This window comes from Symphalangus syndactylus, chromosome 21 (assembly GCF_028878055.3).
Source record: "Symphalangus syndactylus isolate Jambi chromosome 21, NHGRI_mSymSyn1-v2.1_pri, whole genome shotgun sequence".
In the NCBI taxonomy this organism is placed as follows: Eukaryota; Metazoa; Chordata; class Mammalia; order Primates; family Hylobatidae; genus Symphalangus; species Symphalangus syndactylus.
This window is the reverse complement of record NC_072443.2, coordinates 78,397,292-78,413,532: the sequence shown is the minus strand read 5'-3', so window position 1 is coordinate 78,413,532 and position 16,241 is coordinate 78,397,292. Positions and strand designations below refer to the sequence as shown.

The following is a 16,241-nucleotide window of genomic DNA, read 5'->3' as shown; positions in this document are numbered from 1 at the left end:
CCAGCCCGAATGCATTCCTGCAGCCACACTTCATGGGTCCTGCCCTCAGGGGACGTTATGCCACAGGCAGTGTTTTCACCCCTGCAGGCCTCCACCTCTTGACCCATGAGTGCTGCTAGAATCGCCTTGCGACGCTGTCTTCTCTTGGGTTCTATGATACGACTCTTCCCTGTTCTTTCTCCTATCTGCACTGGTGGTTCCATCTTTACTGGGGCCTCCTGCTCAGTCTGACCCTTGAATGGTGATGTGCCTCAGTGTTCTGTCTTGCATTTTTTCTCCCTCCTTCCTGCTCTTTCCCTCAGTAATCTCATTCAGCCCCATGGCTCTAAATAACCTCTGATTCTATCTTTTACAAACTTATGTGACTATGTTCCACAATGGGAAATACATTTTATAACACATTCATACACACACACACACACACACACACAAGTGTATGAATGTGTTACAAATTGTATTTCCCATTTTATGAAACATCTGTGTGTGTGTGTGTGTGTGTGTGTGTGTATGCAGGTATGCATATGTGGGTATACACACACAGTAAATATTTCATAAAAAAAGGACTTACCTTCAGTGAGTGTGATATACTCTAATGTTTTCTATTTCACTTCTAAGAAAAACACTGGGTGTAGCCCAATACATTGATTTCACAGCCTAGTAATAGGTCACAGCCCACAGTTTATAGAATACTCATTGAGACGATAATGGCTCATAAATGCATATTTTTCCTGACCTAACCTCACAACCACCAAACTCCAGATTCCAGACAACTGCCTACATTTCTGCTTCATTTGGATGTCAAATGGGCTGTCACAATTAACAAGTGTGAGAAGAAACCCTTGATTTTACAGCTCAAGTCCTACCTGCTTCTACCCTAGGATCCACATCTCAGCAAAGATTCCTCCTGGGTCAAAAATTCTGGGGTCATTTTGGCTCCCTCCCTTTTCCTTTCCTTCAGTTGGGGTTGGCAAATACAGCCCATGGGACACATACAGTTTTCTTGGAACACAACCAACCCATTCCTTTACATGTCACCTGCTACAAGGGCAGAGTAGAGTAGTGGGGACAGAGACTGTAGGGCCCACAAAGCCTAACATGTCTACCCTTTGCCACTTTATAGAAAAAGTGTGCCCCCCCCCCCACTTTACAGTCAACCTATGGAGTCCTGCTGACTATTCTTTAGGTGTCCCAAGTCCCCCACTGCCGTGATCCTCTGTCTGCCCTATAGTCCAAGTTGCTAACACTCTTGCTTGAACTACTGCAAAAGCCCTCACAGGTCTCCCCCTCCCCTCCTGCTCCCCTGAAATACATTCGTCATATATATGCCACAGGGACTATCTGAACATGTTACTGAGAGCCTGTCCCTTCACCGTGTGAATCTGGACCTCACACTGCAAATGGAACTCAAACTCCAGGTCCCGGCCTCCAGTCTCTGACTTCAGCCATCCCCATTCCCGGCTCCCCTTTCTCCAGGCACACAGGTCTCTGTTCCAATTCTTTCTTGGGGTCTTTGCACTAACTGTCCCTTCCTGCTGGAATACCATTCCCTTCTCTGTGGTCACTCAAGTTTCACCTGTAATCTAGAAGAGCCCCCTCACTGCCAGGCCTGCCACACCTGTTCACTTTACCTGCTCTGATTTGCTTCATAGCACTTTTCTTTGGCTGACATGATTTTGTTCAATTGTTTATTTTTGCCCTTTCTCCCCTTCCCCTAGAATAAATGCCTCATGAAATCAGAAGCCTGTTTGTTTCATTTGCAGATGATGCTGCTCTATTCCCAGTGCCTAGACGATGACAGGCATGTGATGTTAATGAATTTGTCCCCCAAAAAGAGACAACAAAGCAACTTCTTTATATTCAAATTCCGCACTTAAATAAAAGCACAGAATAATAATTCTACAGCCTGCGAGCCAAGGGAATGAAATTCTACCACTCTTCCAGGAAGGGGAAGGGATGCCATCACACCTTAATGAGAATTATAAATCACACATGAACACATTTGTAATAAATAATGCATATAAGTAAGTAACTCAATGCATTAAGTTTACCTTCAAGGAGAATGAGACACTGCCTTGTAGAACAAAAGTAAAAGTTTTAGGTGTGCCAACCACTTTGCATTGTGAATATAACAGAAATAAAACTCAAATCATCCAATAAAGTCTGAGTTGCATACAAATGTTAAATAAGTAAAGCCTGCTTAAGTTTAAAAACCATGAGATCAAAAATCCATAAAGAAACCAGAGTTCCTTAAGATGTGAAAGTGAGGAATAATTTTTATGCATTATATAATGAAAGACAGAATCAAAATAGAAACATTTTTATATTTATCTCATCTCTTGCTGTAAGTCATCTCAAATATAAATGTGACCTGTCAGTCTACAAAGAATTCTCAAATAAAATCCTTGATAACTTTAAACCATGGCAATAAATCAAAATAGCAACTTAAAACTGCATTATGAATAAAGGCCAGAAGGCTCCTTTAATACCAAATTGGAATGCCATTCTGTTTTGCATGGTGGAAGTGCTAGGAAATTTGCTAATTTTAACTTGAACAACTTTTAACAGCTAGAAGATGTTAGGCAGCACGTTGGATGTGACAAGAGGACTCAACTTACAAAATTATTAGAAAATACAAGCACCACAGATAAGTGGTGAGTGAGGTCAATGAGTTTGAGATACTGAATCAATGAATCAGATAAACACACCAAGGAGACTTCAAAGTCTCCCCTTTAAAACAGACTTCTGACAAATTGTAACTTGCTGATAGCTCATATGGCAGATTATACATATTTGATATATAAAAATTTTAGTTGAGTTTTTCTTGTGTTTTGAAGTTTCTTCCATTTTTTGGATTAAAGGTACTTTAATGAAATAATTTAATTTAAGCTCCTTAAATAACATCAGTCTAGTATAAAACCTGAGATGCTTCCCAGCCAGGTGGAGGTCCTGTAATCCGCTTATAAACTTGGCGACACCATGCCAGGATTGAGAAAGTGGAGATTGCCCCCAAGCACTTATACTTTACAAGTCTTAAATCCTCTGAGTGTCAATTCCTTGCATCCCTCCCTTAACATCCAGTTAACACATATAAAGAACTCAGAGCAGTGACTAAACATGGAAATGATGTAATAAACAGGACCGATGTTTATTACTCTCTGCATAAAAATAAATCCATTAACTATGAAAGTGCCTTCAATTGCGTATTTTTCTTTTATTCAAATGTATAAAAACAAAAGAGAGGGTAAAATAAAGGATATCCAGCCTCTCACTTCTGAGGGTGAAATAATTACAATCTCTAGAACTGTGCTGTGTAGCAGTACTTCCTGCAATGGTGGAAAAGTTCTCTGTCTACACTGTCCAATATGGTAGCCACTCGCCACATGTGGCTATTGAGCTCTTGAAGTGTGGCCAGATGGACTGAGAAACTGAAATGTAAATCTTACATAATTTTAATCATGAGATAGTGGCTACTTGACAAGATGCTGGAGAACAGGCTTTGGAACCAACATCATTCACTGACATGAAGCTCCCACATCTTGGCCTACGGACACAATGAACAATGCATCTACTAGCTGTTTAGGGCAGCCTGTGAACAGAGCACACAGCTATGGCAAACAAACAGACCTGGGTTCAGTCAGGATCTGTCACTCTTTAGCTGTGTGACTGGGGGGTGGTCAGTCTCCCGCTGCTCATTTCCTCAGCTATTATAATGCTCACAACCTCAGAAAGTTCTCTCAGGATTAGCACTTATGAAATCAAAGGGTCCTGCATTAACTCATCTTTTCATTCAATGCATATGATTTTCCGAATACCTCTAATGGACTAGGCACCATTTTAGGCAGCAGGGATAAAGTAGTGATTGCAACCAAGTCCCTTCTCTGAGGGGGATCACAGGTAGGTATAGTACATAAGAAAGATCATGAGAGCAGACAGTGATTGTGGGAGATGCTGCTTGATTTATGAGGAATGGTCACAGCAGACTTCTCAGATGAAAGGGGATGAAATAACCTCCAAGCCGAGGACTGAATGATGTGAGTGAGGAGGTCCTGTGGCTACCTGGGAGAAGAAAAATACAGACAGAAGGAGATGTAAGTGCTAGGGCCCTGACACAGGACTTTGGAGTTCACGCTTAATGATGGGAAGCTATTCTGACATGAGGACTGCCTTGATCTGATGTACTTTAAAGCACTGTAGCTGGAGGGCAGACTGGAGGAAGCACTGAGACCTGTTGCGAGGCCACTGCAATGCCAGGTGCCCTACAATGGGTGGTAAAGGCCAGGGATGGGGTTAGATGTAAACCAAGTCTGAGTACACTGAGAAGGGAGAATTGGCAGTATTTGCTGATGGGAACATATAGGACTCCAACATTATTAAGATACCACTGTATACACAACCTGAATTCCCCTTTCTGGGGCCCTAAAGCTCAATCTGAGACATTGTGGCAGTCAAGCACTTAAGCAGTACAATGTACAATTCATTCTCTGGTCCAAGACCAGAGGGCAAAGAGGAGAAGTGCCTGATCACTTGGGTTTAACTCTGTGCATGGCTCACTGTGGTTCTAATTATGAGGGTTTTGTATCATTTCAGAAACACATGTGCACACACACACACACACAGAAGAGCTAATGCTAATGATGCACTTAGATAACGAGATTAGATACTGCTTTCTCTGTTTGGATCCACGACGATTTAATGAACTAAATATCATCAGTAAATTTTGATGAGAATTAAGAGGCATTACTTTGCCCATAGACTTCAGGCTTTACTCATTTCTTTATGCATAAGATATAGTCCTCAACAATTATGGTACTGGAGCAATTTCTTGCCTGTAAGGCAGGAGGCTTTTGGGCAGAGTGTTTAAGCACTGTCTGGAGCCAGACTTTCTAGGTTCCAATCCTAGCTTTGCCACTAACCAGCTAATGTGGGTAAACGACAGAAACTCCCTGGGCCTCAGCTTCCTCTTCTCTAAAATGGAGCTAAGATTATATTTACTTCAGAGGACTCTGATGAATTATGATATGTAAAATGTCTAGAAGCAGGCCTGGCACGTTGTAGAAGCATTTATTGTTTTCATTACAAATCTTACGCAAGTTTTCCCAACTAAAACAGAATTTTCTCCTTTGCTTTATACTAATTTATACCAAATTAAGCTGTGGGAAAACAAAAACAATTCCTTCTTGTATTTTGTCCTAGCGCAGAAACTAACAATCACTGCCTTCATTTCACAAGGATCCAACCCATCATCACATTGCAAATTGGTGGCAGTTTCAACGTGGCTGCAACAATGAAGTCTTGAAAGGTTTTATTTACCTTCTTGGGCATGTGTGTGTGCATGAATGTATGTATGTGTATTGCATGTATCATGGTAACATAGCTGGAACGTAGTAAGTACTCAGGAAATGACAGTAGTAACATTATCATTACTATCACCACCACCATTTTCTTATCTAAGTTTTGCCTTTTAACCCTCATTATCATTTTTCTACAGTTACGAAGTGTGCTTATAAAGCTAGAGGATTAATCTTCTATTGTGACTGGCAGATCAAGTTTAATTTATTCAGCTACGATTTACTGAGACCTTATCACTTGCCAGGCTCCCCAGGAAGTGCCAGGGACACAAGAGTAAGAGTAAAACACACTACTGCTCTCTCGGAATTTCAACATTTCATGAATTTATAATCAGACCCTGAAATTACTTAGTGGCCTGACCAAAGTATTCAGTATATGGTTTGTGCAAACTAGAAAGGAAAATATCACTTCCATTACTGTTGTGATCAGCAAAAGCCAGTGAGGATGGCACTCTAAATGAGCATCTCCAATAGCAAGTCCCCTTTCTTTTCTCCTCGGAAGTAGAAAAATGTAGAATGTGGGAGCTGAAATGGACCTTAGGGAAGACTGAAAAGTCTGTCACTTACAAAACAGACTTTCAAAGATGAACATTACTCAGAAATGAAAATATTAAAATAAGCTTTATAAACTTATTTTCATCCAACTTATATGTCAAAGAATCAAAACTAGAAGGGACCGTGGAGGCAGAAGCCTAACATTTTTTGCACTTCTGGTTGTACATCAGAATCACCAGTGGTACCTGGGCAACACAGTGAGACCCTGTCTCTACAAAACGATTTTTTAAAAGAGATCAGCCTCACATGATGGCACATGCCTGTAGTCCTAGCTATTCAGGAGGCTAAGGCAGGAGGTTCGCTCGAGCCCAGGAGTTTGAGGTTGTGATGGGCCATAATCACGCACTCCAGCCTGAGCAAAAGAGTAGTACCCTGTATCAAGAAAAAAAAAAAAACCTAACAAAAAAAACAAAAAAACACACATGCCTGAACATCATACAATCTGTATGGCCCAGCTAGAACTTTTTATAAAAAATAAAATACAAATCCTTCCCCACCCAATTGCCACTATTACTTTATCATGTGATGACTACTATGTTAGGAACTGGCACAAATACTACCTTATTTAATCTATGTACATCATGCTCACTTTTTTCAGAAGTCTAACTAAGCTCAGAGAAGGCAAGTGACTTGCCTAAAGTCGCAATGCAAGTAAAGCAGAAGCCAGGATTTAAACTTGCATCCTCTGGTTCCAGAGTCCTGTGGTCTTTCCTCTGTACGACAATAAGGTCATCCCTTGCATAAAATGTGAGCCAGAATGGAGTGCCTGAAAGATTCTCTAGCTCAGAACATTCATCTTTTAGATTAAAAAAATAAGTGTCAGGTAGAAGTAGTACCCTTCTCAAGCATATACAGCAGCTTACGGGCAGAGTTTGTACTCCAGGTCAGCTCCCGGTATCCCAAGTTCAGTTTTCTTTTTAATACATGCCTTCTCTCAAAAGTAAAACATAGGAGCTTCACTTGCATACCGTGTTGCCAAATCTTTTCTTGAAACAGAGTGTTGTGACTCAACATGAAATTACATCTTAAAGAGTGTCACACCTACTGATAGGTGGGAATTTGCTGAATATCCAAAATATTTGACACAGAGGGGCACAGGTAGTTACGCTATCTACATGAGCCTTTTTTAAAAAAAGTAAAAAATCCTTATGGGACAAGTTCAATCGCTTTTACAAATTAAAAATAAAAATCCACAAACTAGTTTGATTTTCCAAGCACTTCAAAGAAGTCTCTAGATGCACACCGATGTCAGGTGACAGGATTTCTGAATCCAGATGCCGCGTTCAAAACAGAAGGGTAAAAAGCACTTTCCTGACTGGACAGCAGAGAGAGAAGGAGTAAGGACACACAATTGGAAGAGGGGAGCGAGACACAGAGAGGAACTGCCCTTTAAAAACCTGAGTGATCAACAGGCAAGCAGGGAGATGTTGATGAAGAGGACATTTGTAAGCAAATCAGGACTGGTCCCGGCTACTTGGGAGTATGGATGAACACTGCACAGCAGCTCTAAGCCTGACTCAGGAAACTGTCTGACCCTGGACATTTACAAATGATATTTCGACCTTCAGCTCGATTTCCAGATGAGGGAAGGGGGATGGACTAAAAATACTAAAAATGAAATGTATTCGATCTTGACAAGAACAAATGTCAGAAACGAGCTCTAGAGATTAGGAATTAAAATGGGTGCCACAAACATAGCGGCCAGTTCTGTCCCAAAGTAAAAATGGCCCGTTCTTTAAAGCATAGAAAGCCACAACCTCACGACAGGAATTCCTGAGACTCGTGTAACAGTGTAGATGAGTTTATCAGTCATCTTACTAGCAGTTACAAAATAAATTAGATTCATTAGAAAGAATCGGTGAAGTGGCCATTTACTTTTTCATTCAGCCTAGCTGTTGTCTTGAAGTACCTTCATCAAGCCTTCTCATTACATCCCCACTATACAGAAGAGGTGATTAAATGTCAGCCCTGATTCAAGCAACTAATGTATGGCAGAAACAAATATATTTATATGCCTTCCAGAAAGATTAATAGTATCTGGTGCTAGCCTGCCAACTGCAGATGTACAAACTTTCTATCCTATACATAAATCAAACACAAGACATATGGTGTATTTTAAAGACTGCTGATGTCACAGTGATTTTAAATTACTCATGTTCCGAAATAAACCATGTAGATGTTGATGAATATGAAAATATATTCTGGATTTTTCATATAAATGTTATAAAATGTAACAGCATTAATAAGAAGATGGCATTGGGAATTAAGAAGAAAGAATGCGAACATTTTTAAAATCAAGGAGTGTAGTCAGGCGTGGTGGCTCATGCCTGTAATCCTAGCACTTCGGGAGGCCAAGGCAGGTGGATCCCTTGAGCGCGGGAGTTCAAGACCAGCATGGATAACATGGAGAAATCGTTTCTACTGAAAATACAAAAATCAGCCAGGAGCGGTGACATGCACCTATAGTCTCAGCTACTTGGGGGGCTAAGGCAGGAAGATCGCTTGAACCTAGGATGTTGAGGCTGCAGTGAGCTGAGATGGCACCACTGCACTCCAGCCTGGGTGACAAAGTGAGACCCTGTCTCAAAAGTAAAAATAAAAAATAAAATCAAGGAGTACGTTTCTATCATCAGTTGTTTGCTGGCTTAGGCGAATTCATTACAAAATGGTTCTAATAAGTGTGTAAGTTAGTTGGCTATAATGAAACTTTATCTTTGGTCTCCTCGGAAGTGAATCTAATGGGGTAATAAACAATACATCAATAACAGAAATGAGAAAGAGGATAGATGAGTTAGGAGAACAAGGTGGTTTGTGTCTGTCAAATGAGCAGTGGCTGAATCCGAGGTGCACCTGATGTACCAAGAATTATTTGAAAGTTTCCAGGTTGTCAGCCACAGTATTGAGCAGTTATACAAAAATTAGCGTTATTCAGTTAAGTAGGGCAGAACATTGGACTGGAAACCACAGAGCCAGGGTGAACAGCTCAGAACTACTGTGGGGTGGCACCTTCCTACCTCACAGGGAAGTGACAAATATCAGCGGAGATGCACCTGCAGGTATGAAAGTGCTTTGTGTATCACTGATTCTTCTATAAGTGCCAGGTTTCATCATCACCATCATCATTATTGTCATAATCGTTCTCATACCCGAGTCATTTCCTACTACATACATCTTGGCTACTGTTTAAAACCAGTTCTCTGAGCAGTCAAGTGATCTAGGTACAAGAAGAGACTTGAAAATTAGTTAGTGGAAATGACATTTTTAGAAAAATAAAATTTGCACAATGCCTTTTATAACTGCCTAAGCCAGGCTCATTGAGCATTTCGATTCACATAGACAGCTGCTCTGTATTTTGGGTTTCCTTCAAATGACCCCAGCCATTCTGATCGCAGAACACACAGATTCATGAAAACATGAGAATCTGGGTGCTGTGACACAAATGAGCTCCTCTGTTGCAACAAACCAAGAGGAAGTCAAAGTCTGGTTCTTGATCTCTTTTCAAAAGGCCTGAATATGTTGTTCACGAAACAAATCATGGTGGCAAGGATCAGGGAAACAGCCATTCTCAGGCCCACTGTGTAAATCTATCAGTCACGACTAATCACATATAAGTATATACTCCAGGAGCAAGACATTTCAATATGGTGGAAAACACTGCTCAGTGTGATGTCCTGTGTTTTCTGGCGAGGCAGAGGGTGGGATATGGAGTCAAGGAGAAAGGAGGAAGCTTAATGCCTCGAGATTTAGAATAACCCAGATCTCTGAGATCCTCAGCTACTAAATGTGAGCATGCTGAGGGAAGTGTTTAATATGATTAGCAGACCTCTTGCTTCTGCCAAATAGAAATAATCACATACCTATCCACTTAATACCTATTCATTCATAAATACCTAAAAGGAGTCAGGCGTTGTGTTAAATGCTGGGGATAACAGCTGTCCACATGCATACATGGGCCCTGGCTTTATGGAGCTTTATATTCTAATGAAAGACAAATAATGAAAAAAAAATAAAAGCATGAAATAATGTCTTGTGCTAAAAAGGTGATGACGATCAAGGTTATGAAGAAATGTTATAAAGATTATATGGAAGTGTTGGGAGCTACTTTAGATAAAGTGATGGGAGAAGCCCTCTCTCATAAGGAGACCTGAATGAGACTGAGCCACCTGGGAAGAGCTGGGAAAGGACCATTCCAGGCAGAAGTCACAGTAAATACAAAGGGCCTGAGGCAAGAAAAGGCTTGAAGCATTAAAAGAGCTCCATAAAAGCAGCCAGTGCGGCTAAAGCACCATCAGATGGAGGAGAGGAACACGAGACAAGTTTGGAGTGACCACAGCCACATTTTGCAGGCTATGCAGGCCAAGTTCAGGAAATTTAAAGGATAAAGGTTATTATTATATATATATATATATAAACTTTTTAGAGAATGGGGTCTCACTATGTTGCCCAGCCTGGACTCAAATGCCTGGGCTCAAGTGATCTTCCCGCCTCAGCCTCTCAAGCAGCCAGGACTACAGGTGGGTACCACCACACCCAACTTCGGTTTTTAAATCTTAACGTTTTAAAAGGCACAATCTGATTTCTGTTTTAAAGTATCACTCTAACTGCATATGTCTGTCATAATGTATAAACCACAATTTTTATGCTAAAGAGGTTAGTATTTGGAGAAATCAGTATGCATTTTGAAACATTTACATAAAAAAGAACTTTAAGGAATACACATTTAAAAAGCCCTCAGTGGTCATCTGAAGATACTCGAGTAAGTTAAGCAATGAATTTGGGATAAAAAAAAAATTCAAAGAACAAAACAAACCTACTTACCTCCTCGTTGCACCAACAATGTGACCTCACTTCCCTTAGGACATTCAACCAGCATATCCACCACTTGGTTGTGAGTTAGGGCCTGCACGTTCTTCTTATTAACTTCCACTATGAGATCCCCTTCTTTCAGGCCTCGGCACCTTGGGCTGTCAACAATCTGTTTCACTCTTTGGCCACCCCCACCAGGACTGTCTGCGATAGTAAAACCAAAGCCCATTGGCCCTTTGACAATATGAACAGTTATGAGTTCTGGCTGAGTGGCTATGGAGGACGCCAAAGAAACAGTGTCATTAGGATAACCATGAGAACTATTTGAAGCCACGTCTGCTGGGCTGCTTGGCCTGGCATCCTTCATGCCATTGACTTTGCCTGTTTTACTACTGTGGCTAGCTGGTGAATCATAGGTCTCTTGCCCATTCACAATAATTGGTTCTTTATCCAAAATGGCTACCGAGGTCACTAAACTTGTATTGGGGTCATCTGGATCAAAAGGCAATGGATAACCTCGGCAGAGTTCAAGGTCCACGCTGGCACCAATGGGGATGGACTGGAAGATCTTCACAACTTGAGCATGTGTGTGTCCCAAAACACAGGTGTCATTCACACTGACAATCACATCCCCTGTAGAAGGCAAGAGTGTGGGGGTTAAGAAAACAGCACCCAGAAAATTGCCATCAGCATTATAATATCTTCCACTAATATAAAGCTGAACTGAAACTGCATGTGGGTGTGATACTACAGGGCATAAAGTGCTTCTGTTACTGATTTTAACAGCTAATAAAGTGTTCTTTCAGCACCTAGTGTCTTTCCTGCTAATGAGAATGTAATAATCACTCAGGGAACATTGGAGCTTTCTCCTAAAAAAAAAAAAAAATCTCACTGCAGAAATCCAAGTTTAGAATTCATTTATTTAAATGGGGATCTACATTTTTAGTAACTTATTGCTTTACTGTACTCAAACAGTTTCCCAAAGTTAAAATGACTTCACAGGTTTTAATCTGTCCCAAGGGATGAATTTACATAATGCGGAGACCTGGCTCATTCTCAAGGTGTTTAAAGGTATAAACACGTGCAATCATGACGTTCTTTGGTCTTGCTCAAACCAAACAACATCATGATTGCACATGTTTATGTCCTGGATTGGAGTCTCACGACACAGAACACACTAACGCCATGTTGACGCTACCTGTTTCCATCTTGCCATCCAATGCAGCAGGACCATCTAGGACCAAGCTCTTGATCTGGAGAAACTCATCAGGTTCATCCCCTCCAACCACCGTGAAGCCAAAGCCACGACTGCTTTTCCGCAGCTTTGTGTGAATGAACTTGCCTTTCAACTCAGAAGGGTTTCGTGTAAAAAAGGGTTTGCCTGGATTAAAATAAGAAAAGCATAAGGAATGTCACCGTTGGTGAAAAGGAGAATTAAACAAGATTTGAGACAATATATAGGTAATTCTTCAAGCTTATGCCCTAGAGCCTTTGGGCACATAGCATCTTAAGAAAGTCCTCTCTTAATTTGAGGAATAAGGATGTTCCTAGGCCCCAGTGCTGACGGAAGGCGGTAAAGCATTCAGTATGTCAACTCCAGGGTCCAAAAGAAACTACAAGAGAGGGATGAAACTAGTCCCTGTCAGGTGACACACTTCTTGGTTTCCATTCATGCACTTTGACAGGAATTGAGCTGCCACAAACCCCTTCACAGAAAATGGAACTTGTCTGTTTTATGTAATTTTATTTTGCTATATGGCTTCTGATGTGCTGCTTTGGGCCTGGCTTCCACTTGAAAAACCAACAGAACAAAAACCTTAGTTTTAATCAGACAGAAAATCCAGGCTGAAAATGCACAGATAATACCAGAAAACATATAATAGTCACAAATAATAATTTGACAAAAATGTAGAATGACTATTTTCAAAATTAAGGGTCATCACTTTGAATTGAATTCTAAATTCAACTGATTTTTTTCCTATTTATCTGCAACTTTTATTAAATTTGTGAAATAGCCAACACATGTCTACGGCTAAGATTTACTGTTTAAAACAAGTTTAGGATATTTGTTTAAAAAACACAAACCAAAAAACAAACAAAGAAACCCCACCAAAAAAAAAAAAAAACAAACAAAAAAAATCCCTAAACTAAGTAGTTACTAACAGTAGCCACACAGCTCCAAATTCAGCTGTCTTATTTAAAATAAATTAGGCTAGGCGTGGTGGCTCATCCCTATAATCCTAGCCCTTTCGGAGGCTGAGTCAGGTGGACCACTGAGGTTAGGAGTTCGAAACCAACCTGGCCAACATGGTGAAATCCTGCCTCTACTAAAAAAAAAAAAAATACATAAATTATCAAGATGAGGTGGCGGATGCCTGTAATCCCAGCTATTTGGGAGGCTGAGGTAGGAGAATCAGTTGAACCCAGGAGGTAGAGGTTGCAGTGAGCTGAGATCGCGCCATTGCACTCCAGCCTGGGCAACAAGAGTGAAACTCTGTCTCAAAAAAATAATAAAAATAAAATAAATGTACAGATAGAGATATAGCTAAATTACTTCCAAACATGCTACCTAAGGTTTTATTGAGTTTTCTTGATACATTCACAAATAACATTTTGAACATAAACCAAAACGTTTTCTTTTGGGTTTTACTAGGCACTTCTCTGTAATTGAGAAACTTATTGGAACTTCTCTGATTATCCCAAGTAGTAGACCTAACTGCATGGGCACCTTCTTTCATCTCTTCTAACTTTACTTACTTCTTATACCCTGTCCTTGCCACACACAGCTTCTCCATCTGCCCTGCTTCTTTTCTATCCAAAATGTTATCCAAAACAAAAAGAGAGACAGAGGGAGACATTATTCCCCTACACCCCTGCACTAGAAGCCTGGCACCTAGGAAAGAAAGTTATTTTTGGTTAGTTATATCTAAAAGAGTTTAAAAGGTCTCTGGGCATGCATACAATTTTTAATTGCATATTTTAAAAGTTTCTGGCTGTTGCAAAGAAGGTTCTTTTAAATTGCCTGCAATCAGAGGTCCTTTCACTAATCTGCTCTCTAGCGCAGTCCCAAAGCTTATTGGAAGCTTGACAAACTACAGCCCTGTCACAGTGGGTAAAGAAAGGCAAGACTTAGAAGGATTCGTCAGGCAAAGTCATCTGCCAAGGCACTGGGAGGGTGGTGTCACTTGCACCAAGAGCTTTGAGGAGACAGCTGCCAAGACAATTATCAGATGGAAATTGAGGTGAGGTAAGATAACCCCCAAAGTTTACTTTAGGGGGAGGAGGGTGACTGGCCTACACTCTTGCAGCAGGTGCTGCTAGGGCATTCCAGGGCCCTGAAGGGAAACACATTTCAGTTATGCAGAGACATCATCAACAGCCATTTCCTTCGCAGCAAGACCTTCCCTAACCACCTTACTAACAACTGCGGTACCTCCTACATTCCCAATCCCTTTTTCCTGCTTTATTTTTGTCCTTAGCATTTACCACCTTCCAACAGAATATACATCTTACTTATTGCTTTGGCTTTCTTCCTGGCCCTCACTCCCGTGCATGAGTGGCACTGATATGCAGGTACATAAAACCACTAGAATGTTAGCTCCATGAGGATTTCTGTATGTATATCCAGTATCTACAATATTGTCTGGTACATTTTATGTGCTCCGAAAATTTTTGTTGAGTGAGAGAACGAATGAACAAACAAAAGCACACAGAAATGATATTTATCATGTCTTTGAGAAGGCGGAAAAGAGGTGTTTGGGTGTTGGAGCTTTTCACTCTTATTATAGGCTAAGTTAGAAAATGTGAAAATGTGCCCGGCAGTTTATCTAATTAAAAAAAAATACATTCGCATATTTTGTGCTGGGAATGTTAACTTAATAAAGACATGAGCAGAGCTTTGAAATTATACGACTGACTTCCTTTTCCAATGTTTAACAAGGGAAGGAAGATCAGAGGGTTTCACATTTATGCACATTTTATTACTTTTTACGTATGGGTGGATCATTAGTTAATGTGGCTTTTGGAAAGAAATGCTTTTCACCCCATAAGCAGTGGAATTTGGAGCTCTCATATGCAGCCCTGTGGTACATGTAATTTTCTAAGATCCTAACCTCTGTTTACCAGTCACCAGTGGTAAGACTTAATTGTGTCTTACCCAGGGAAAATCACCTGGGTAGCTTTTTAAAATGTACTCATTATCAGTTCCTTCCTTAGACTCACTGATCAGGATGTTCTGGGTCTTGGCCCAAAACTCTGCACCTGAATGAACCTTAGGTGCATGTTTCCCTGCCAGGCTGGGGGGAGGGGAAAGAAATGTCACTTCTTGACACTAGTGTTTAAACACCCTAGACCAGTACCGTCTAATGGCACTTTCCATGATGATGGAAATGCTCTGTGCCTGCACTGTCCAATATGGCAGCCACTAGTCACATGTAGCCACTGAGCCCTTGAAATATGGCTAGTGAGACTGAAAAACTTAATTTTTTGATTTTTTAACTGTAATTCATTTAAATTTAAATGGCAACATGTAACCAGTGGCTTCTATACTGGACAGCATAGATTTAGATACACAAATGAGGTATCCCACAAAAACCAAAACAACAAAAAACCTTTCAACCAGAAGTCAAATTATTCCTAATGAATAGTGTTCAAATTTGTGCTCTGCTACTTAGTGGCTATATGGCCTTGGGCAAGTTACTAAACCTCTCTGCCTCAGTATCACAAGTATAAATGGAGGTAATGATGATACCTATTTCACACGATAGTTGTGAGAAACAACCATGGCAGATAATGTAGGTAAAGTGCCTAGGAAGGTACCTGGCACATAATAAGAGCTGAATAAATGAGTTATTGTTTTGATGGCGGTGCCGGTAGAGTGAGTGTGGTGGAGGGGTAGCTGCAAAAATCTCTCTCCAAGCATAAGCTTGAAGCTGGAGAGTTTTCATAAGAGCAAATTTCCAAATTATCACTTGCTGAGATTAGAAGTACACTCTTGATCAGGGGAGAATTTAGTTGGCCTGTGAACTTGGCAAAATTACTACCAAACAATCTGATCAAATTAGCTATATGGCTTCTTCCTGACAGTCTATCAACACTACATACTGCCCAAGATACGAGACACTAGACACTAGATGGCTAATCAAGACACTTAACCGGTAGGCAGGTAACCCAGAGTTATAACCAATGAGGCTAAAGTCTAGGTTAATGTTTATTGAAATCACAGCTTGGAGCCAAATGGTGTGGATTTTAACTGGTTTCTTTGGTATCAGTTATATTCCAAAGATTATAAAAGTGCTTGAAACCTGTGGATCAACAGAGAGACTATACAGTAGAAGGGTGGTAAGAATAAACGAGTCAATCTCAAGGAGAGTTCAGTGAGCCTGAACCTTCAGACACTATTGAATGGTATTTGAAAGTGGGGCCTTTGGGAGGTGATTATATTATGAGAGTGGAGCCCACATGATGGGCTTATTCTTACAAGAAGAGGAAGAGAGCTAGTCCTTTCTCTCTCTACTCTGCACCACATGAGGA

The 16,241-nt window shown here is 40.6% G+C and overlaps 1 protein-coding gene across 12 annotated transcripts in view; it reads right to left on the bottom strand.

Moving 5' to 3' along the window:
• Positions 1-16,241, bottom strand: part of MAGI1 (membrane associated guanylate kinase, WW and PDZ domain containing 1) — a 681,166-nt gene that overhangs the window by 67,004 nt on the left and 597,921 nt on the right. For all 12 annotated transcript variants that reach the window (XM_055260326.2, XM_055260327.2, XM_055260328.2 and 9 more), the window contains 2 exons: positions 11,908-12,090; positions 10,722-11,342 (listed from right to left, as the gene is read on the bottom strand). In XM_055260326.2, coding sequence (XP_055116301.2) covers positions 10,722-11,342; positions 11,908-12,090 — 804 coding nt within the window. The remainder of the gene's footprint in view (positions 1-10,721; positions 11,343-11,907; positions 12,091-16,241) is intronic.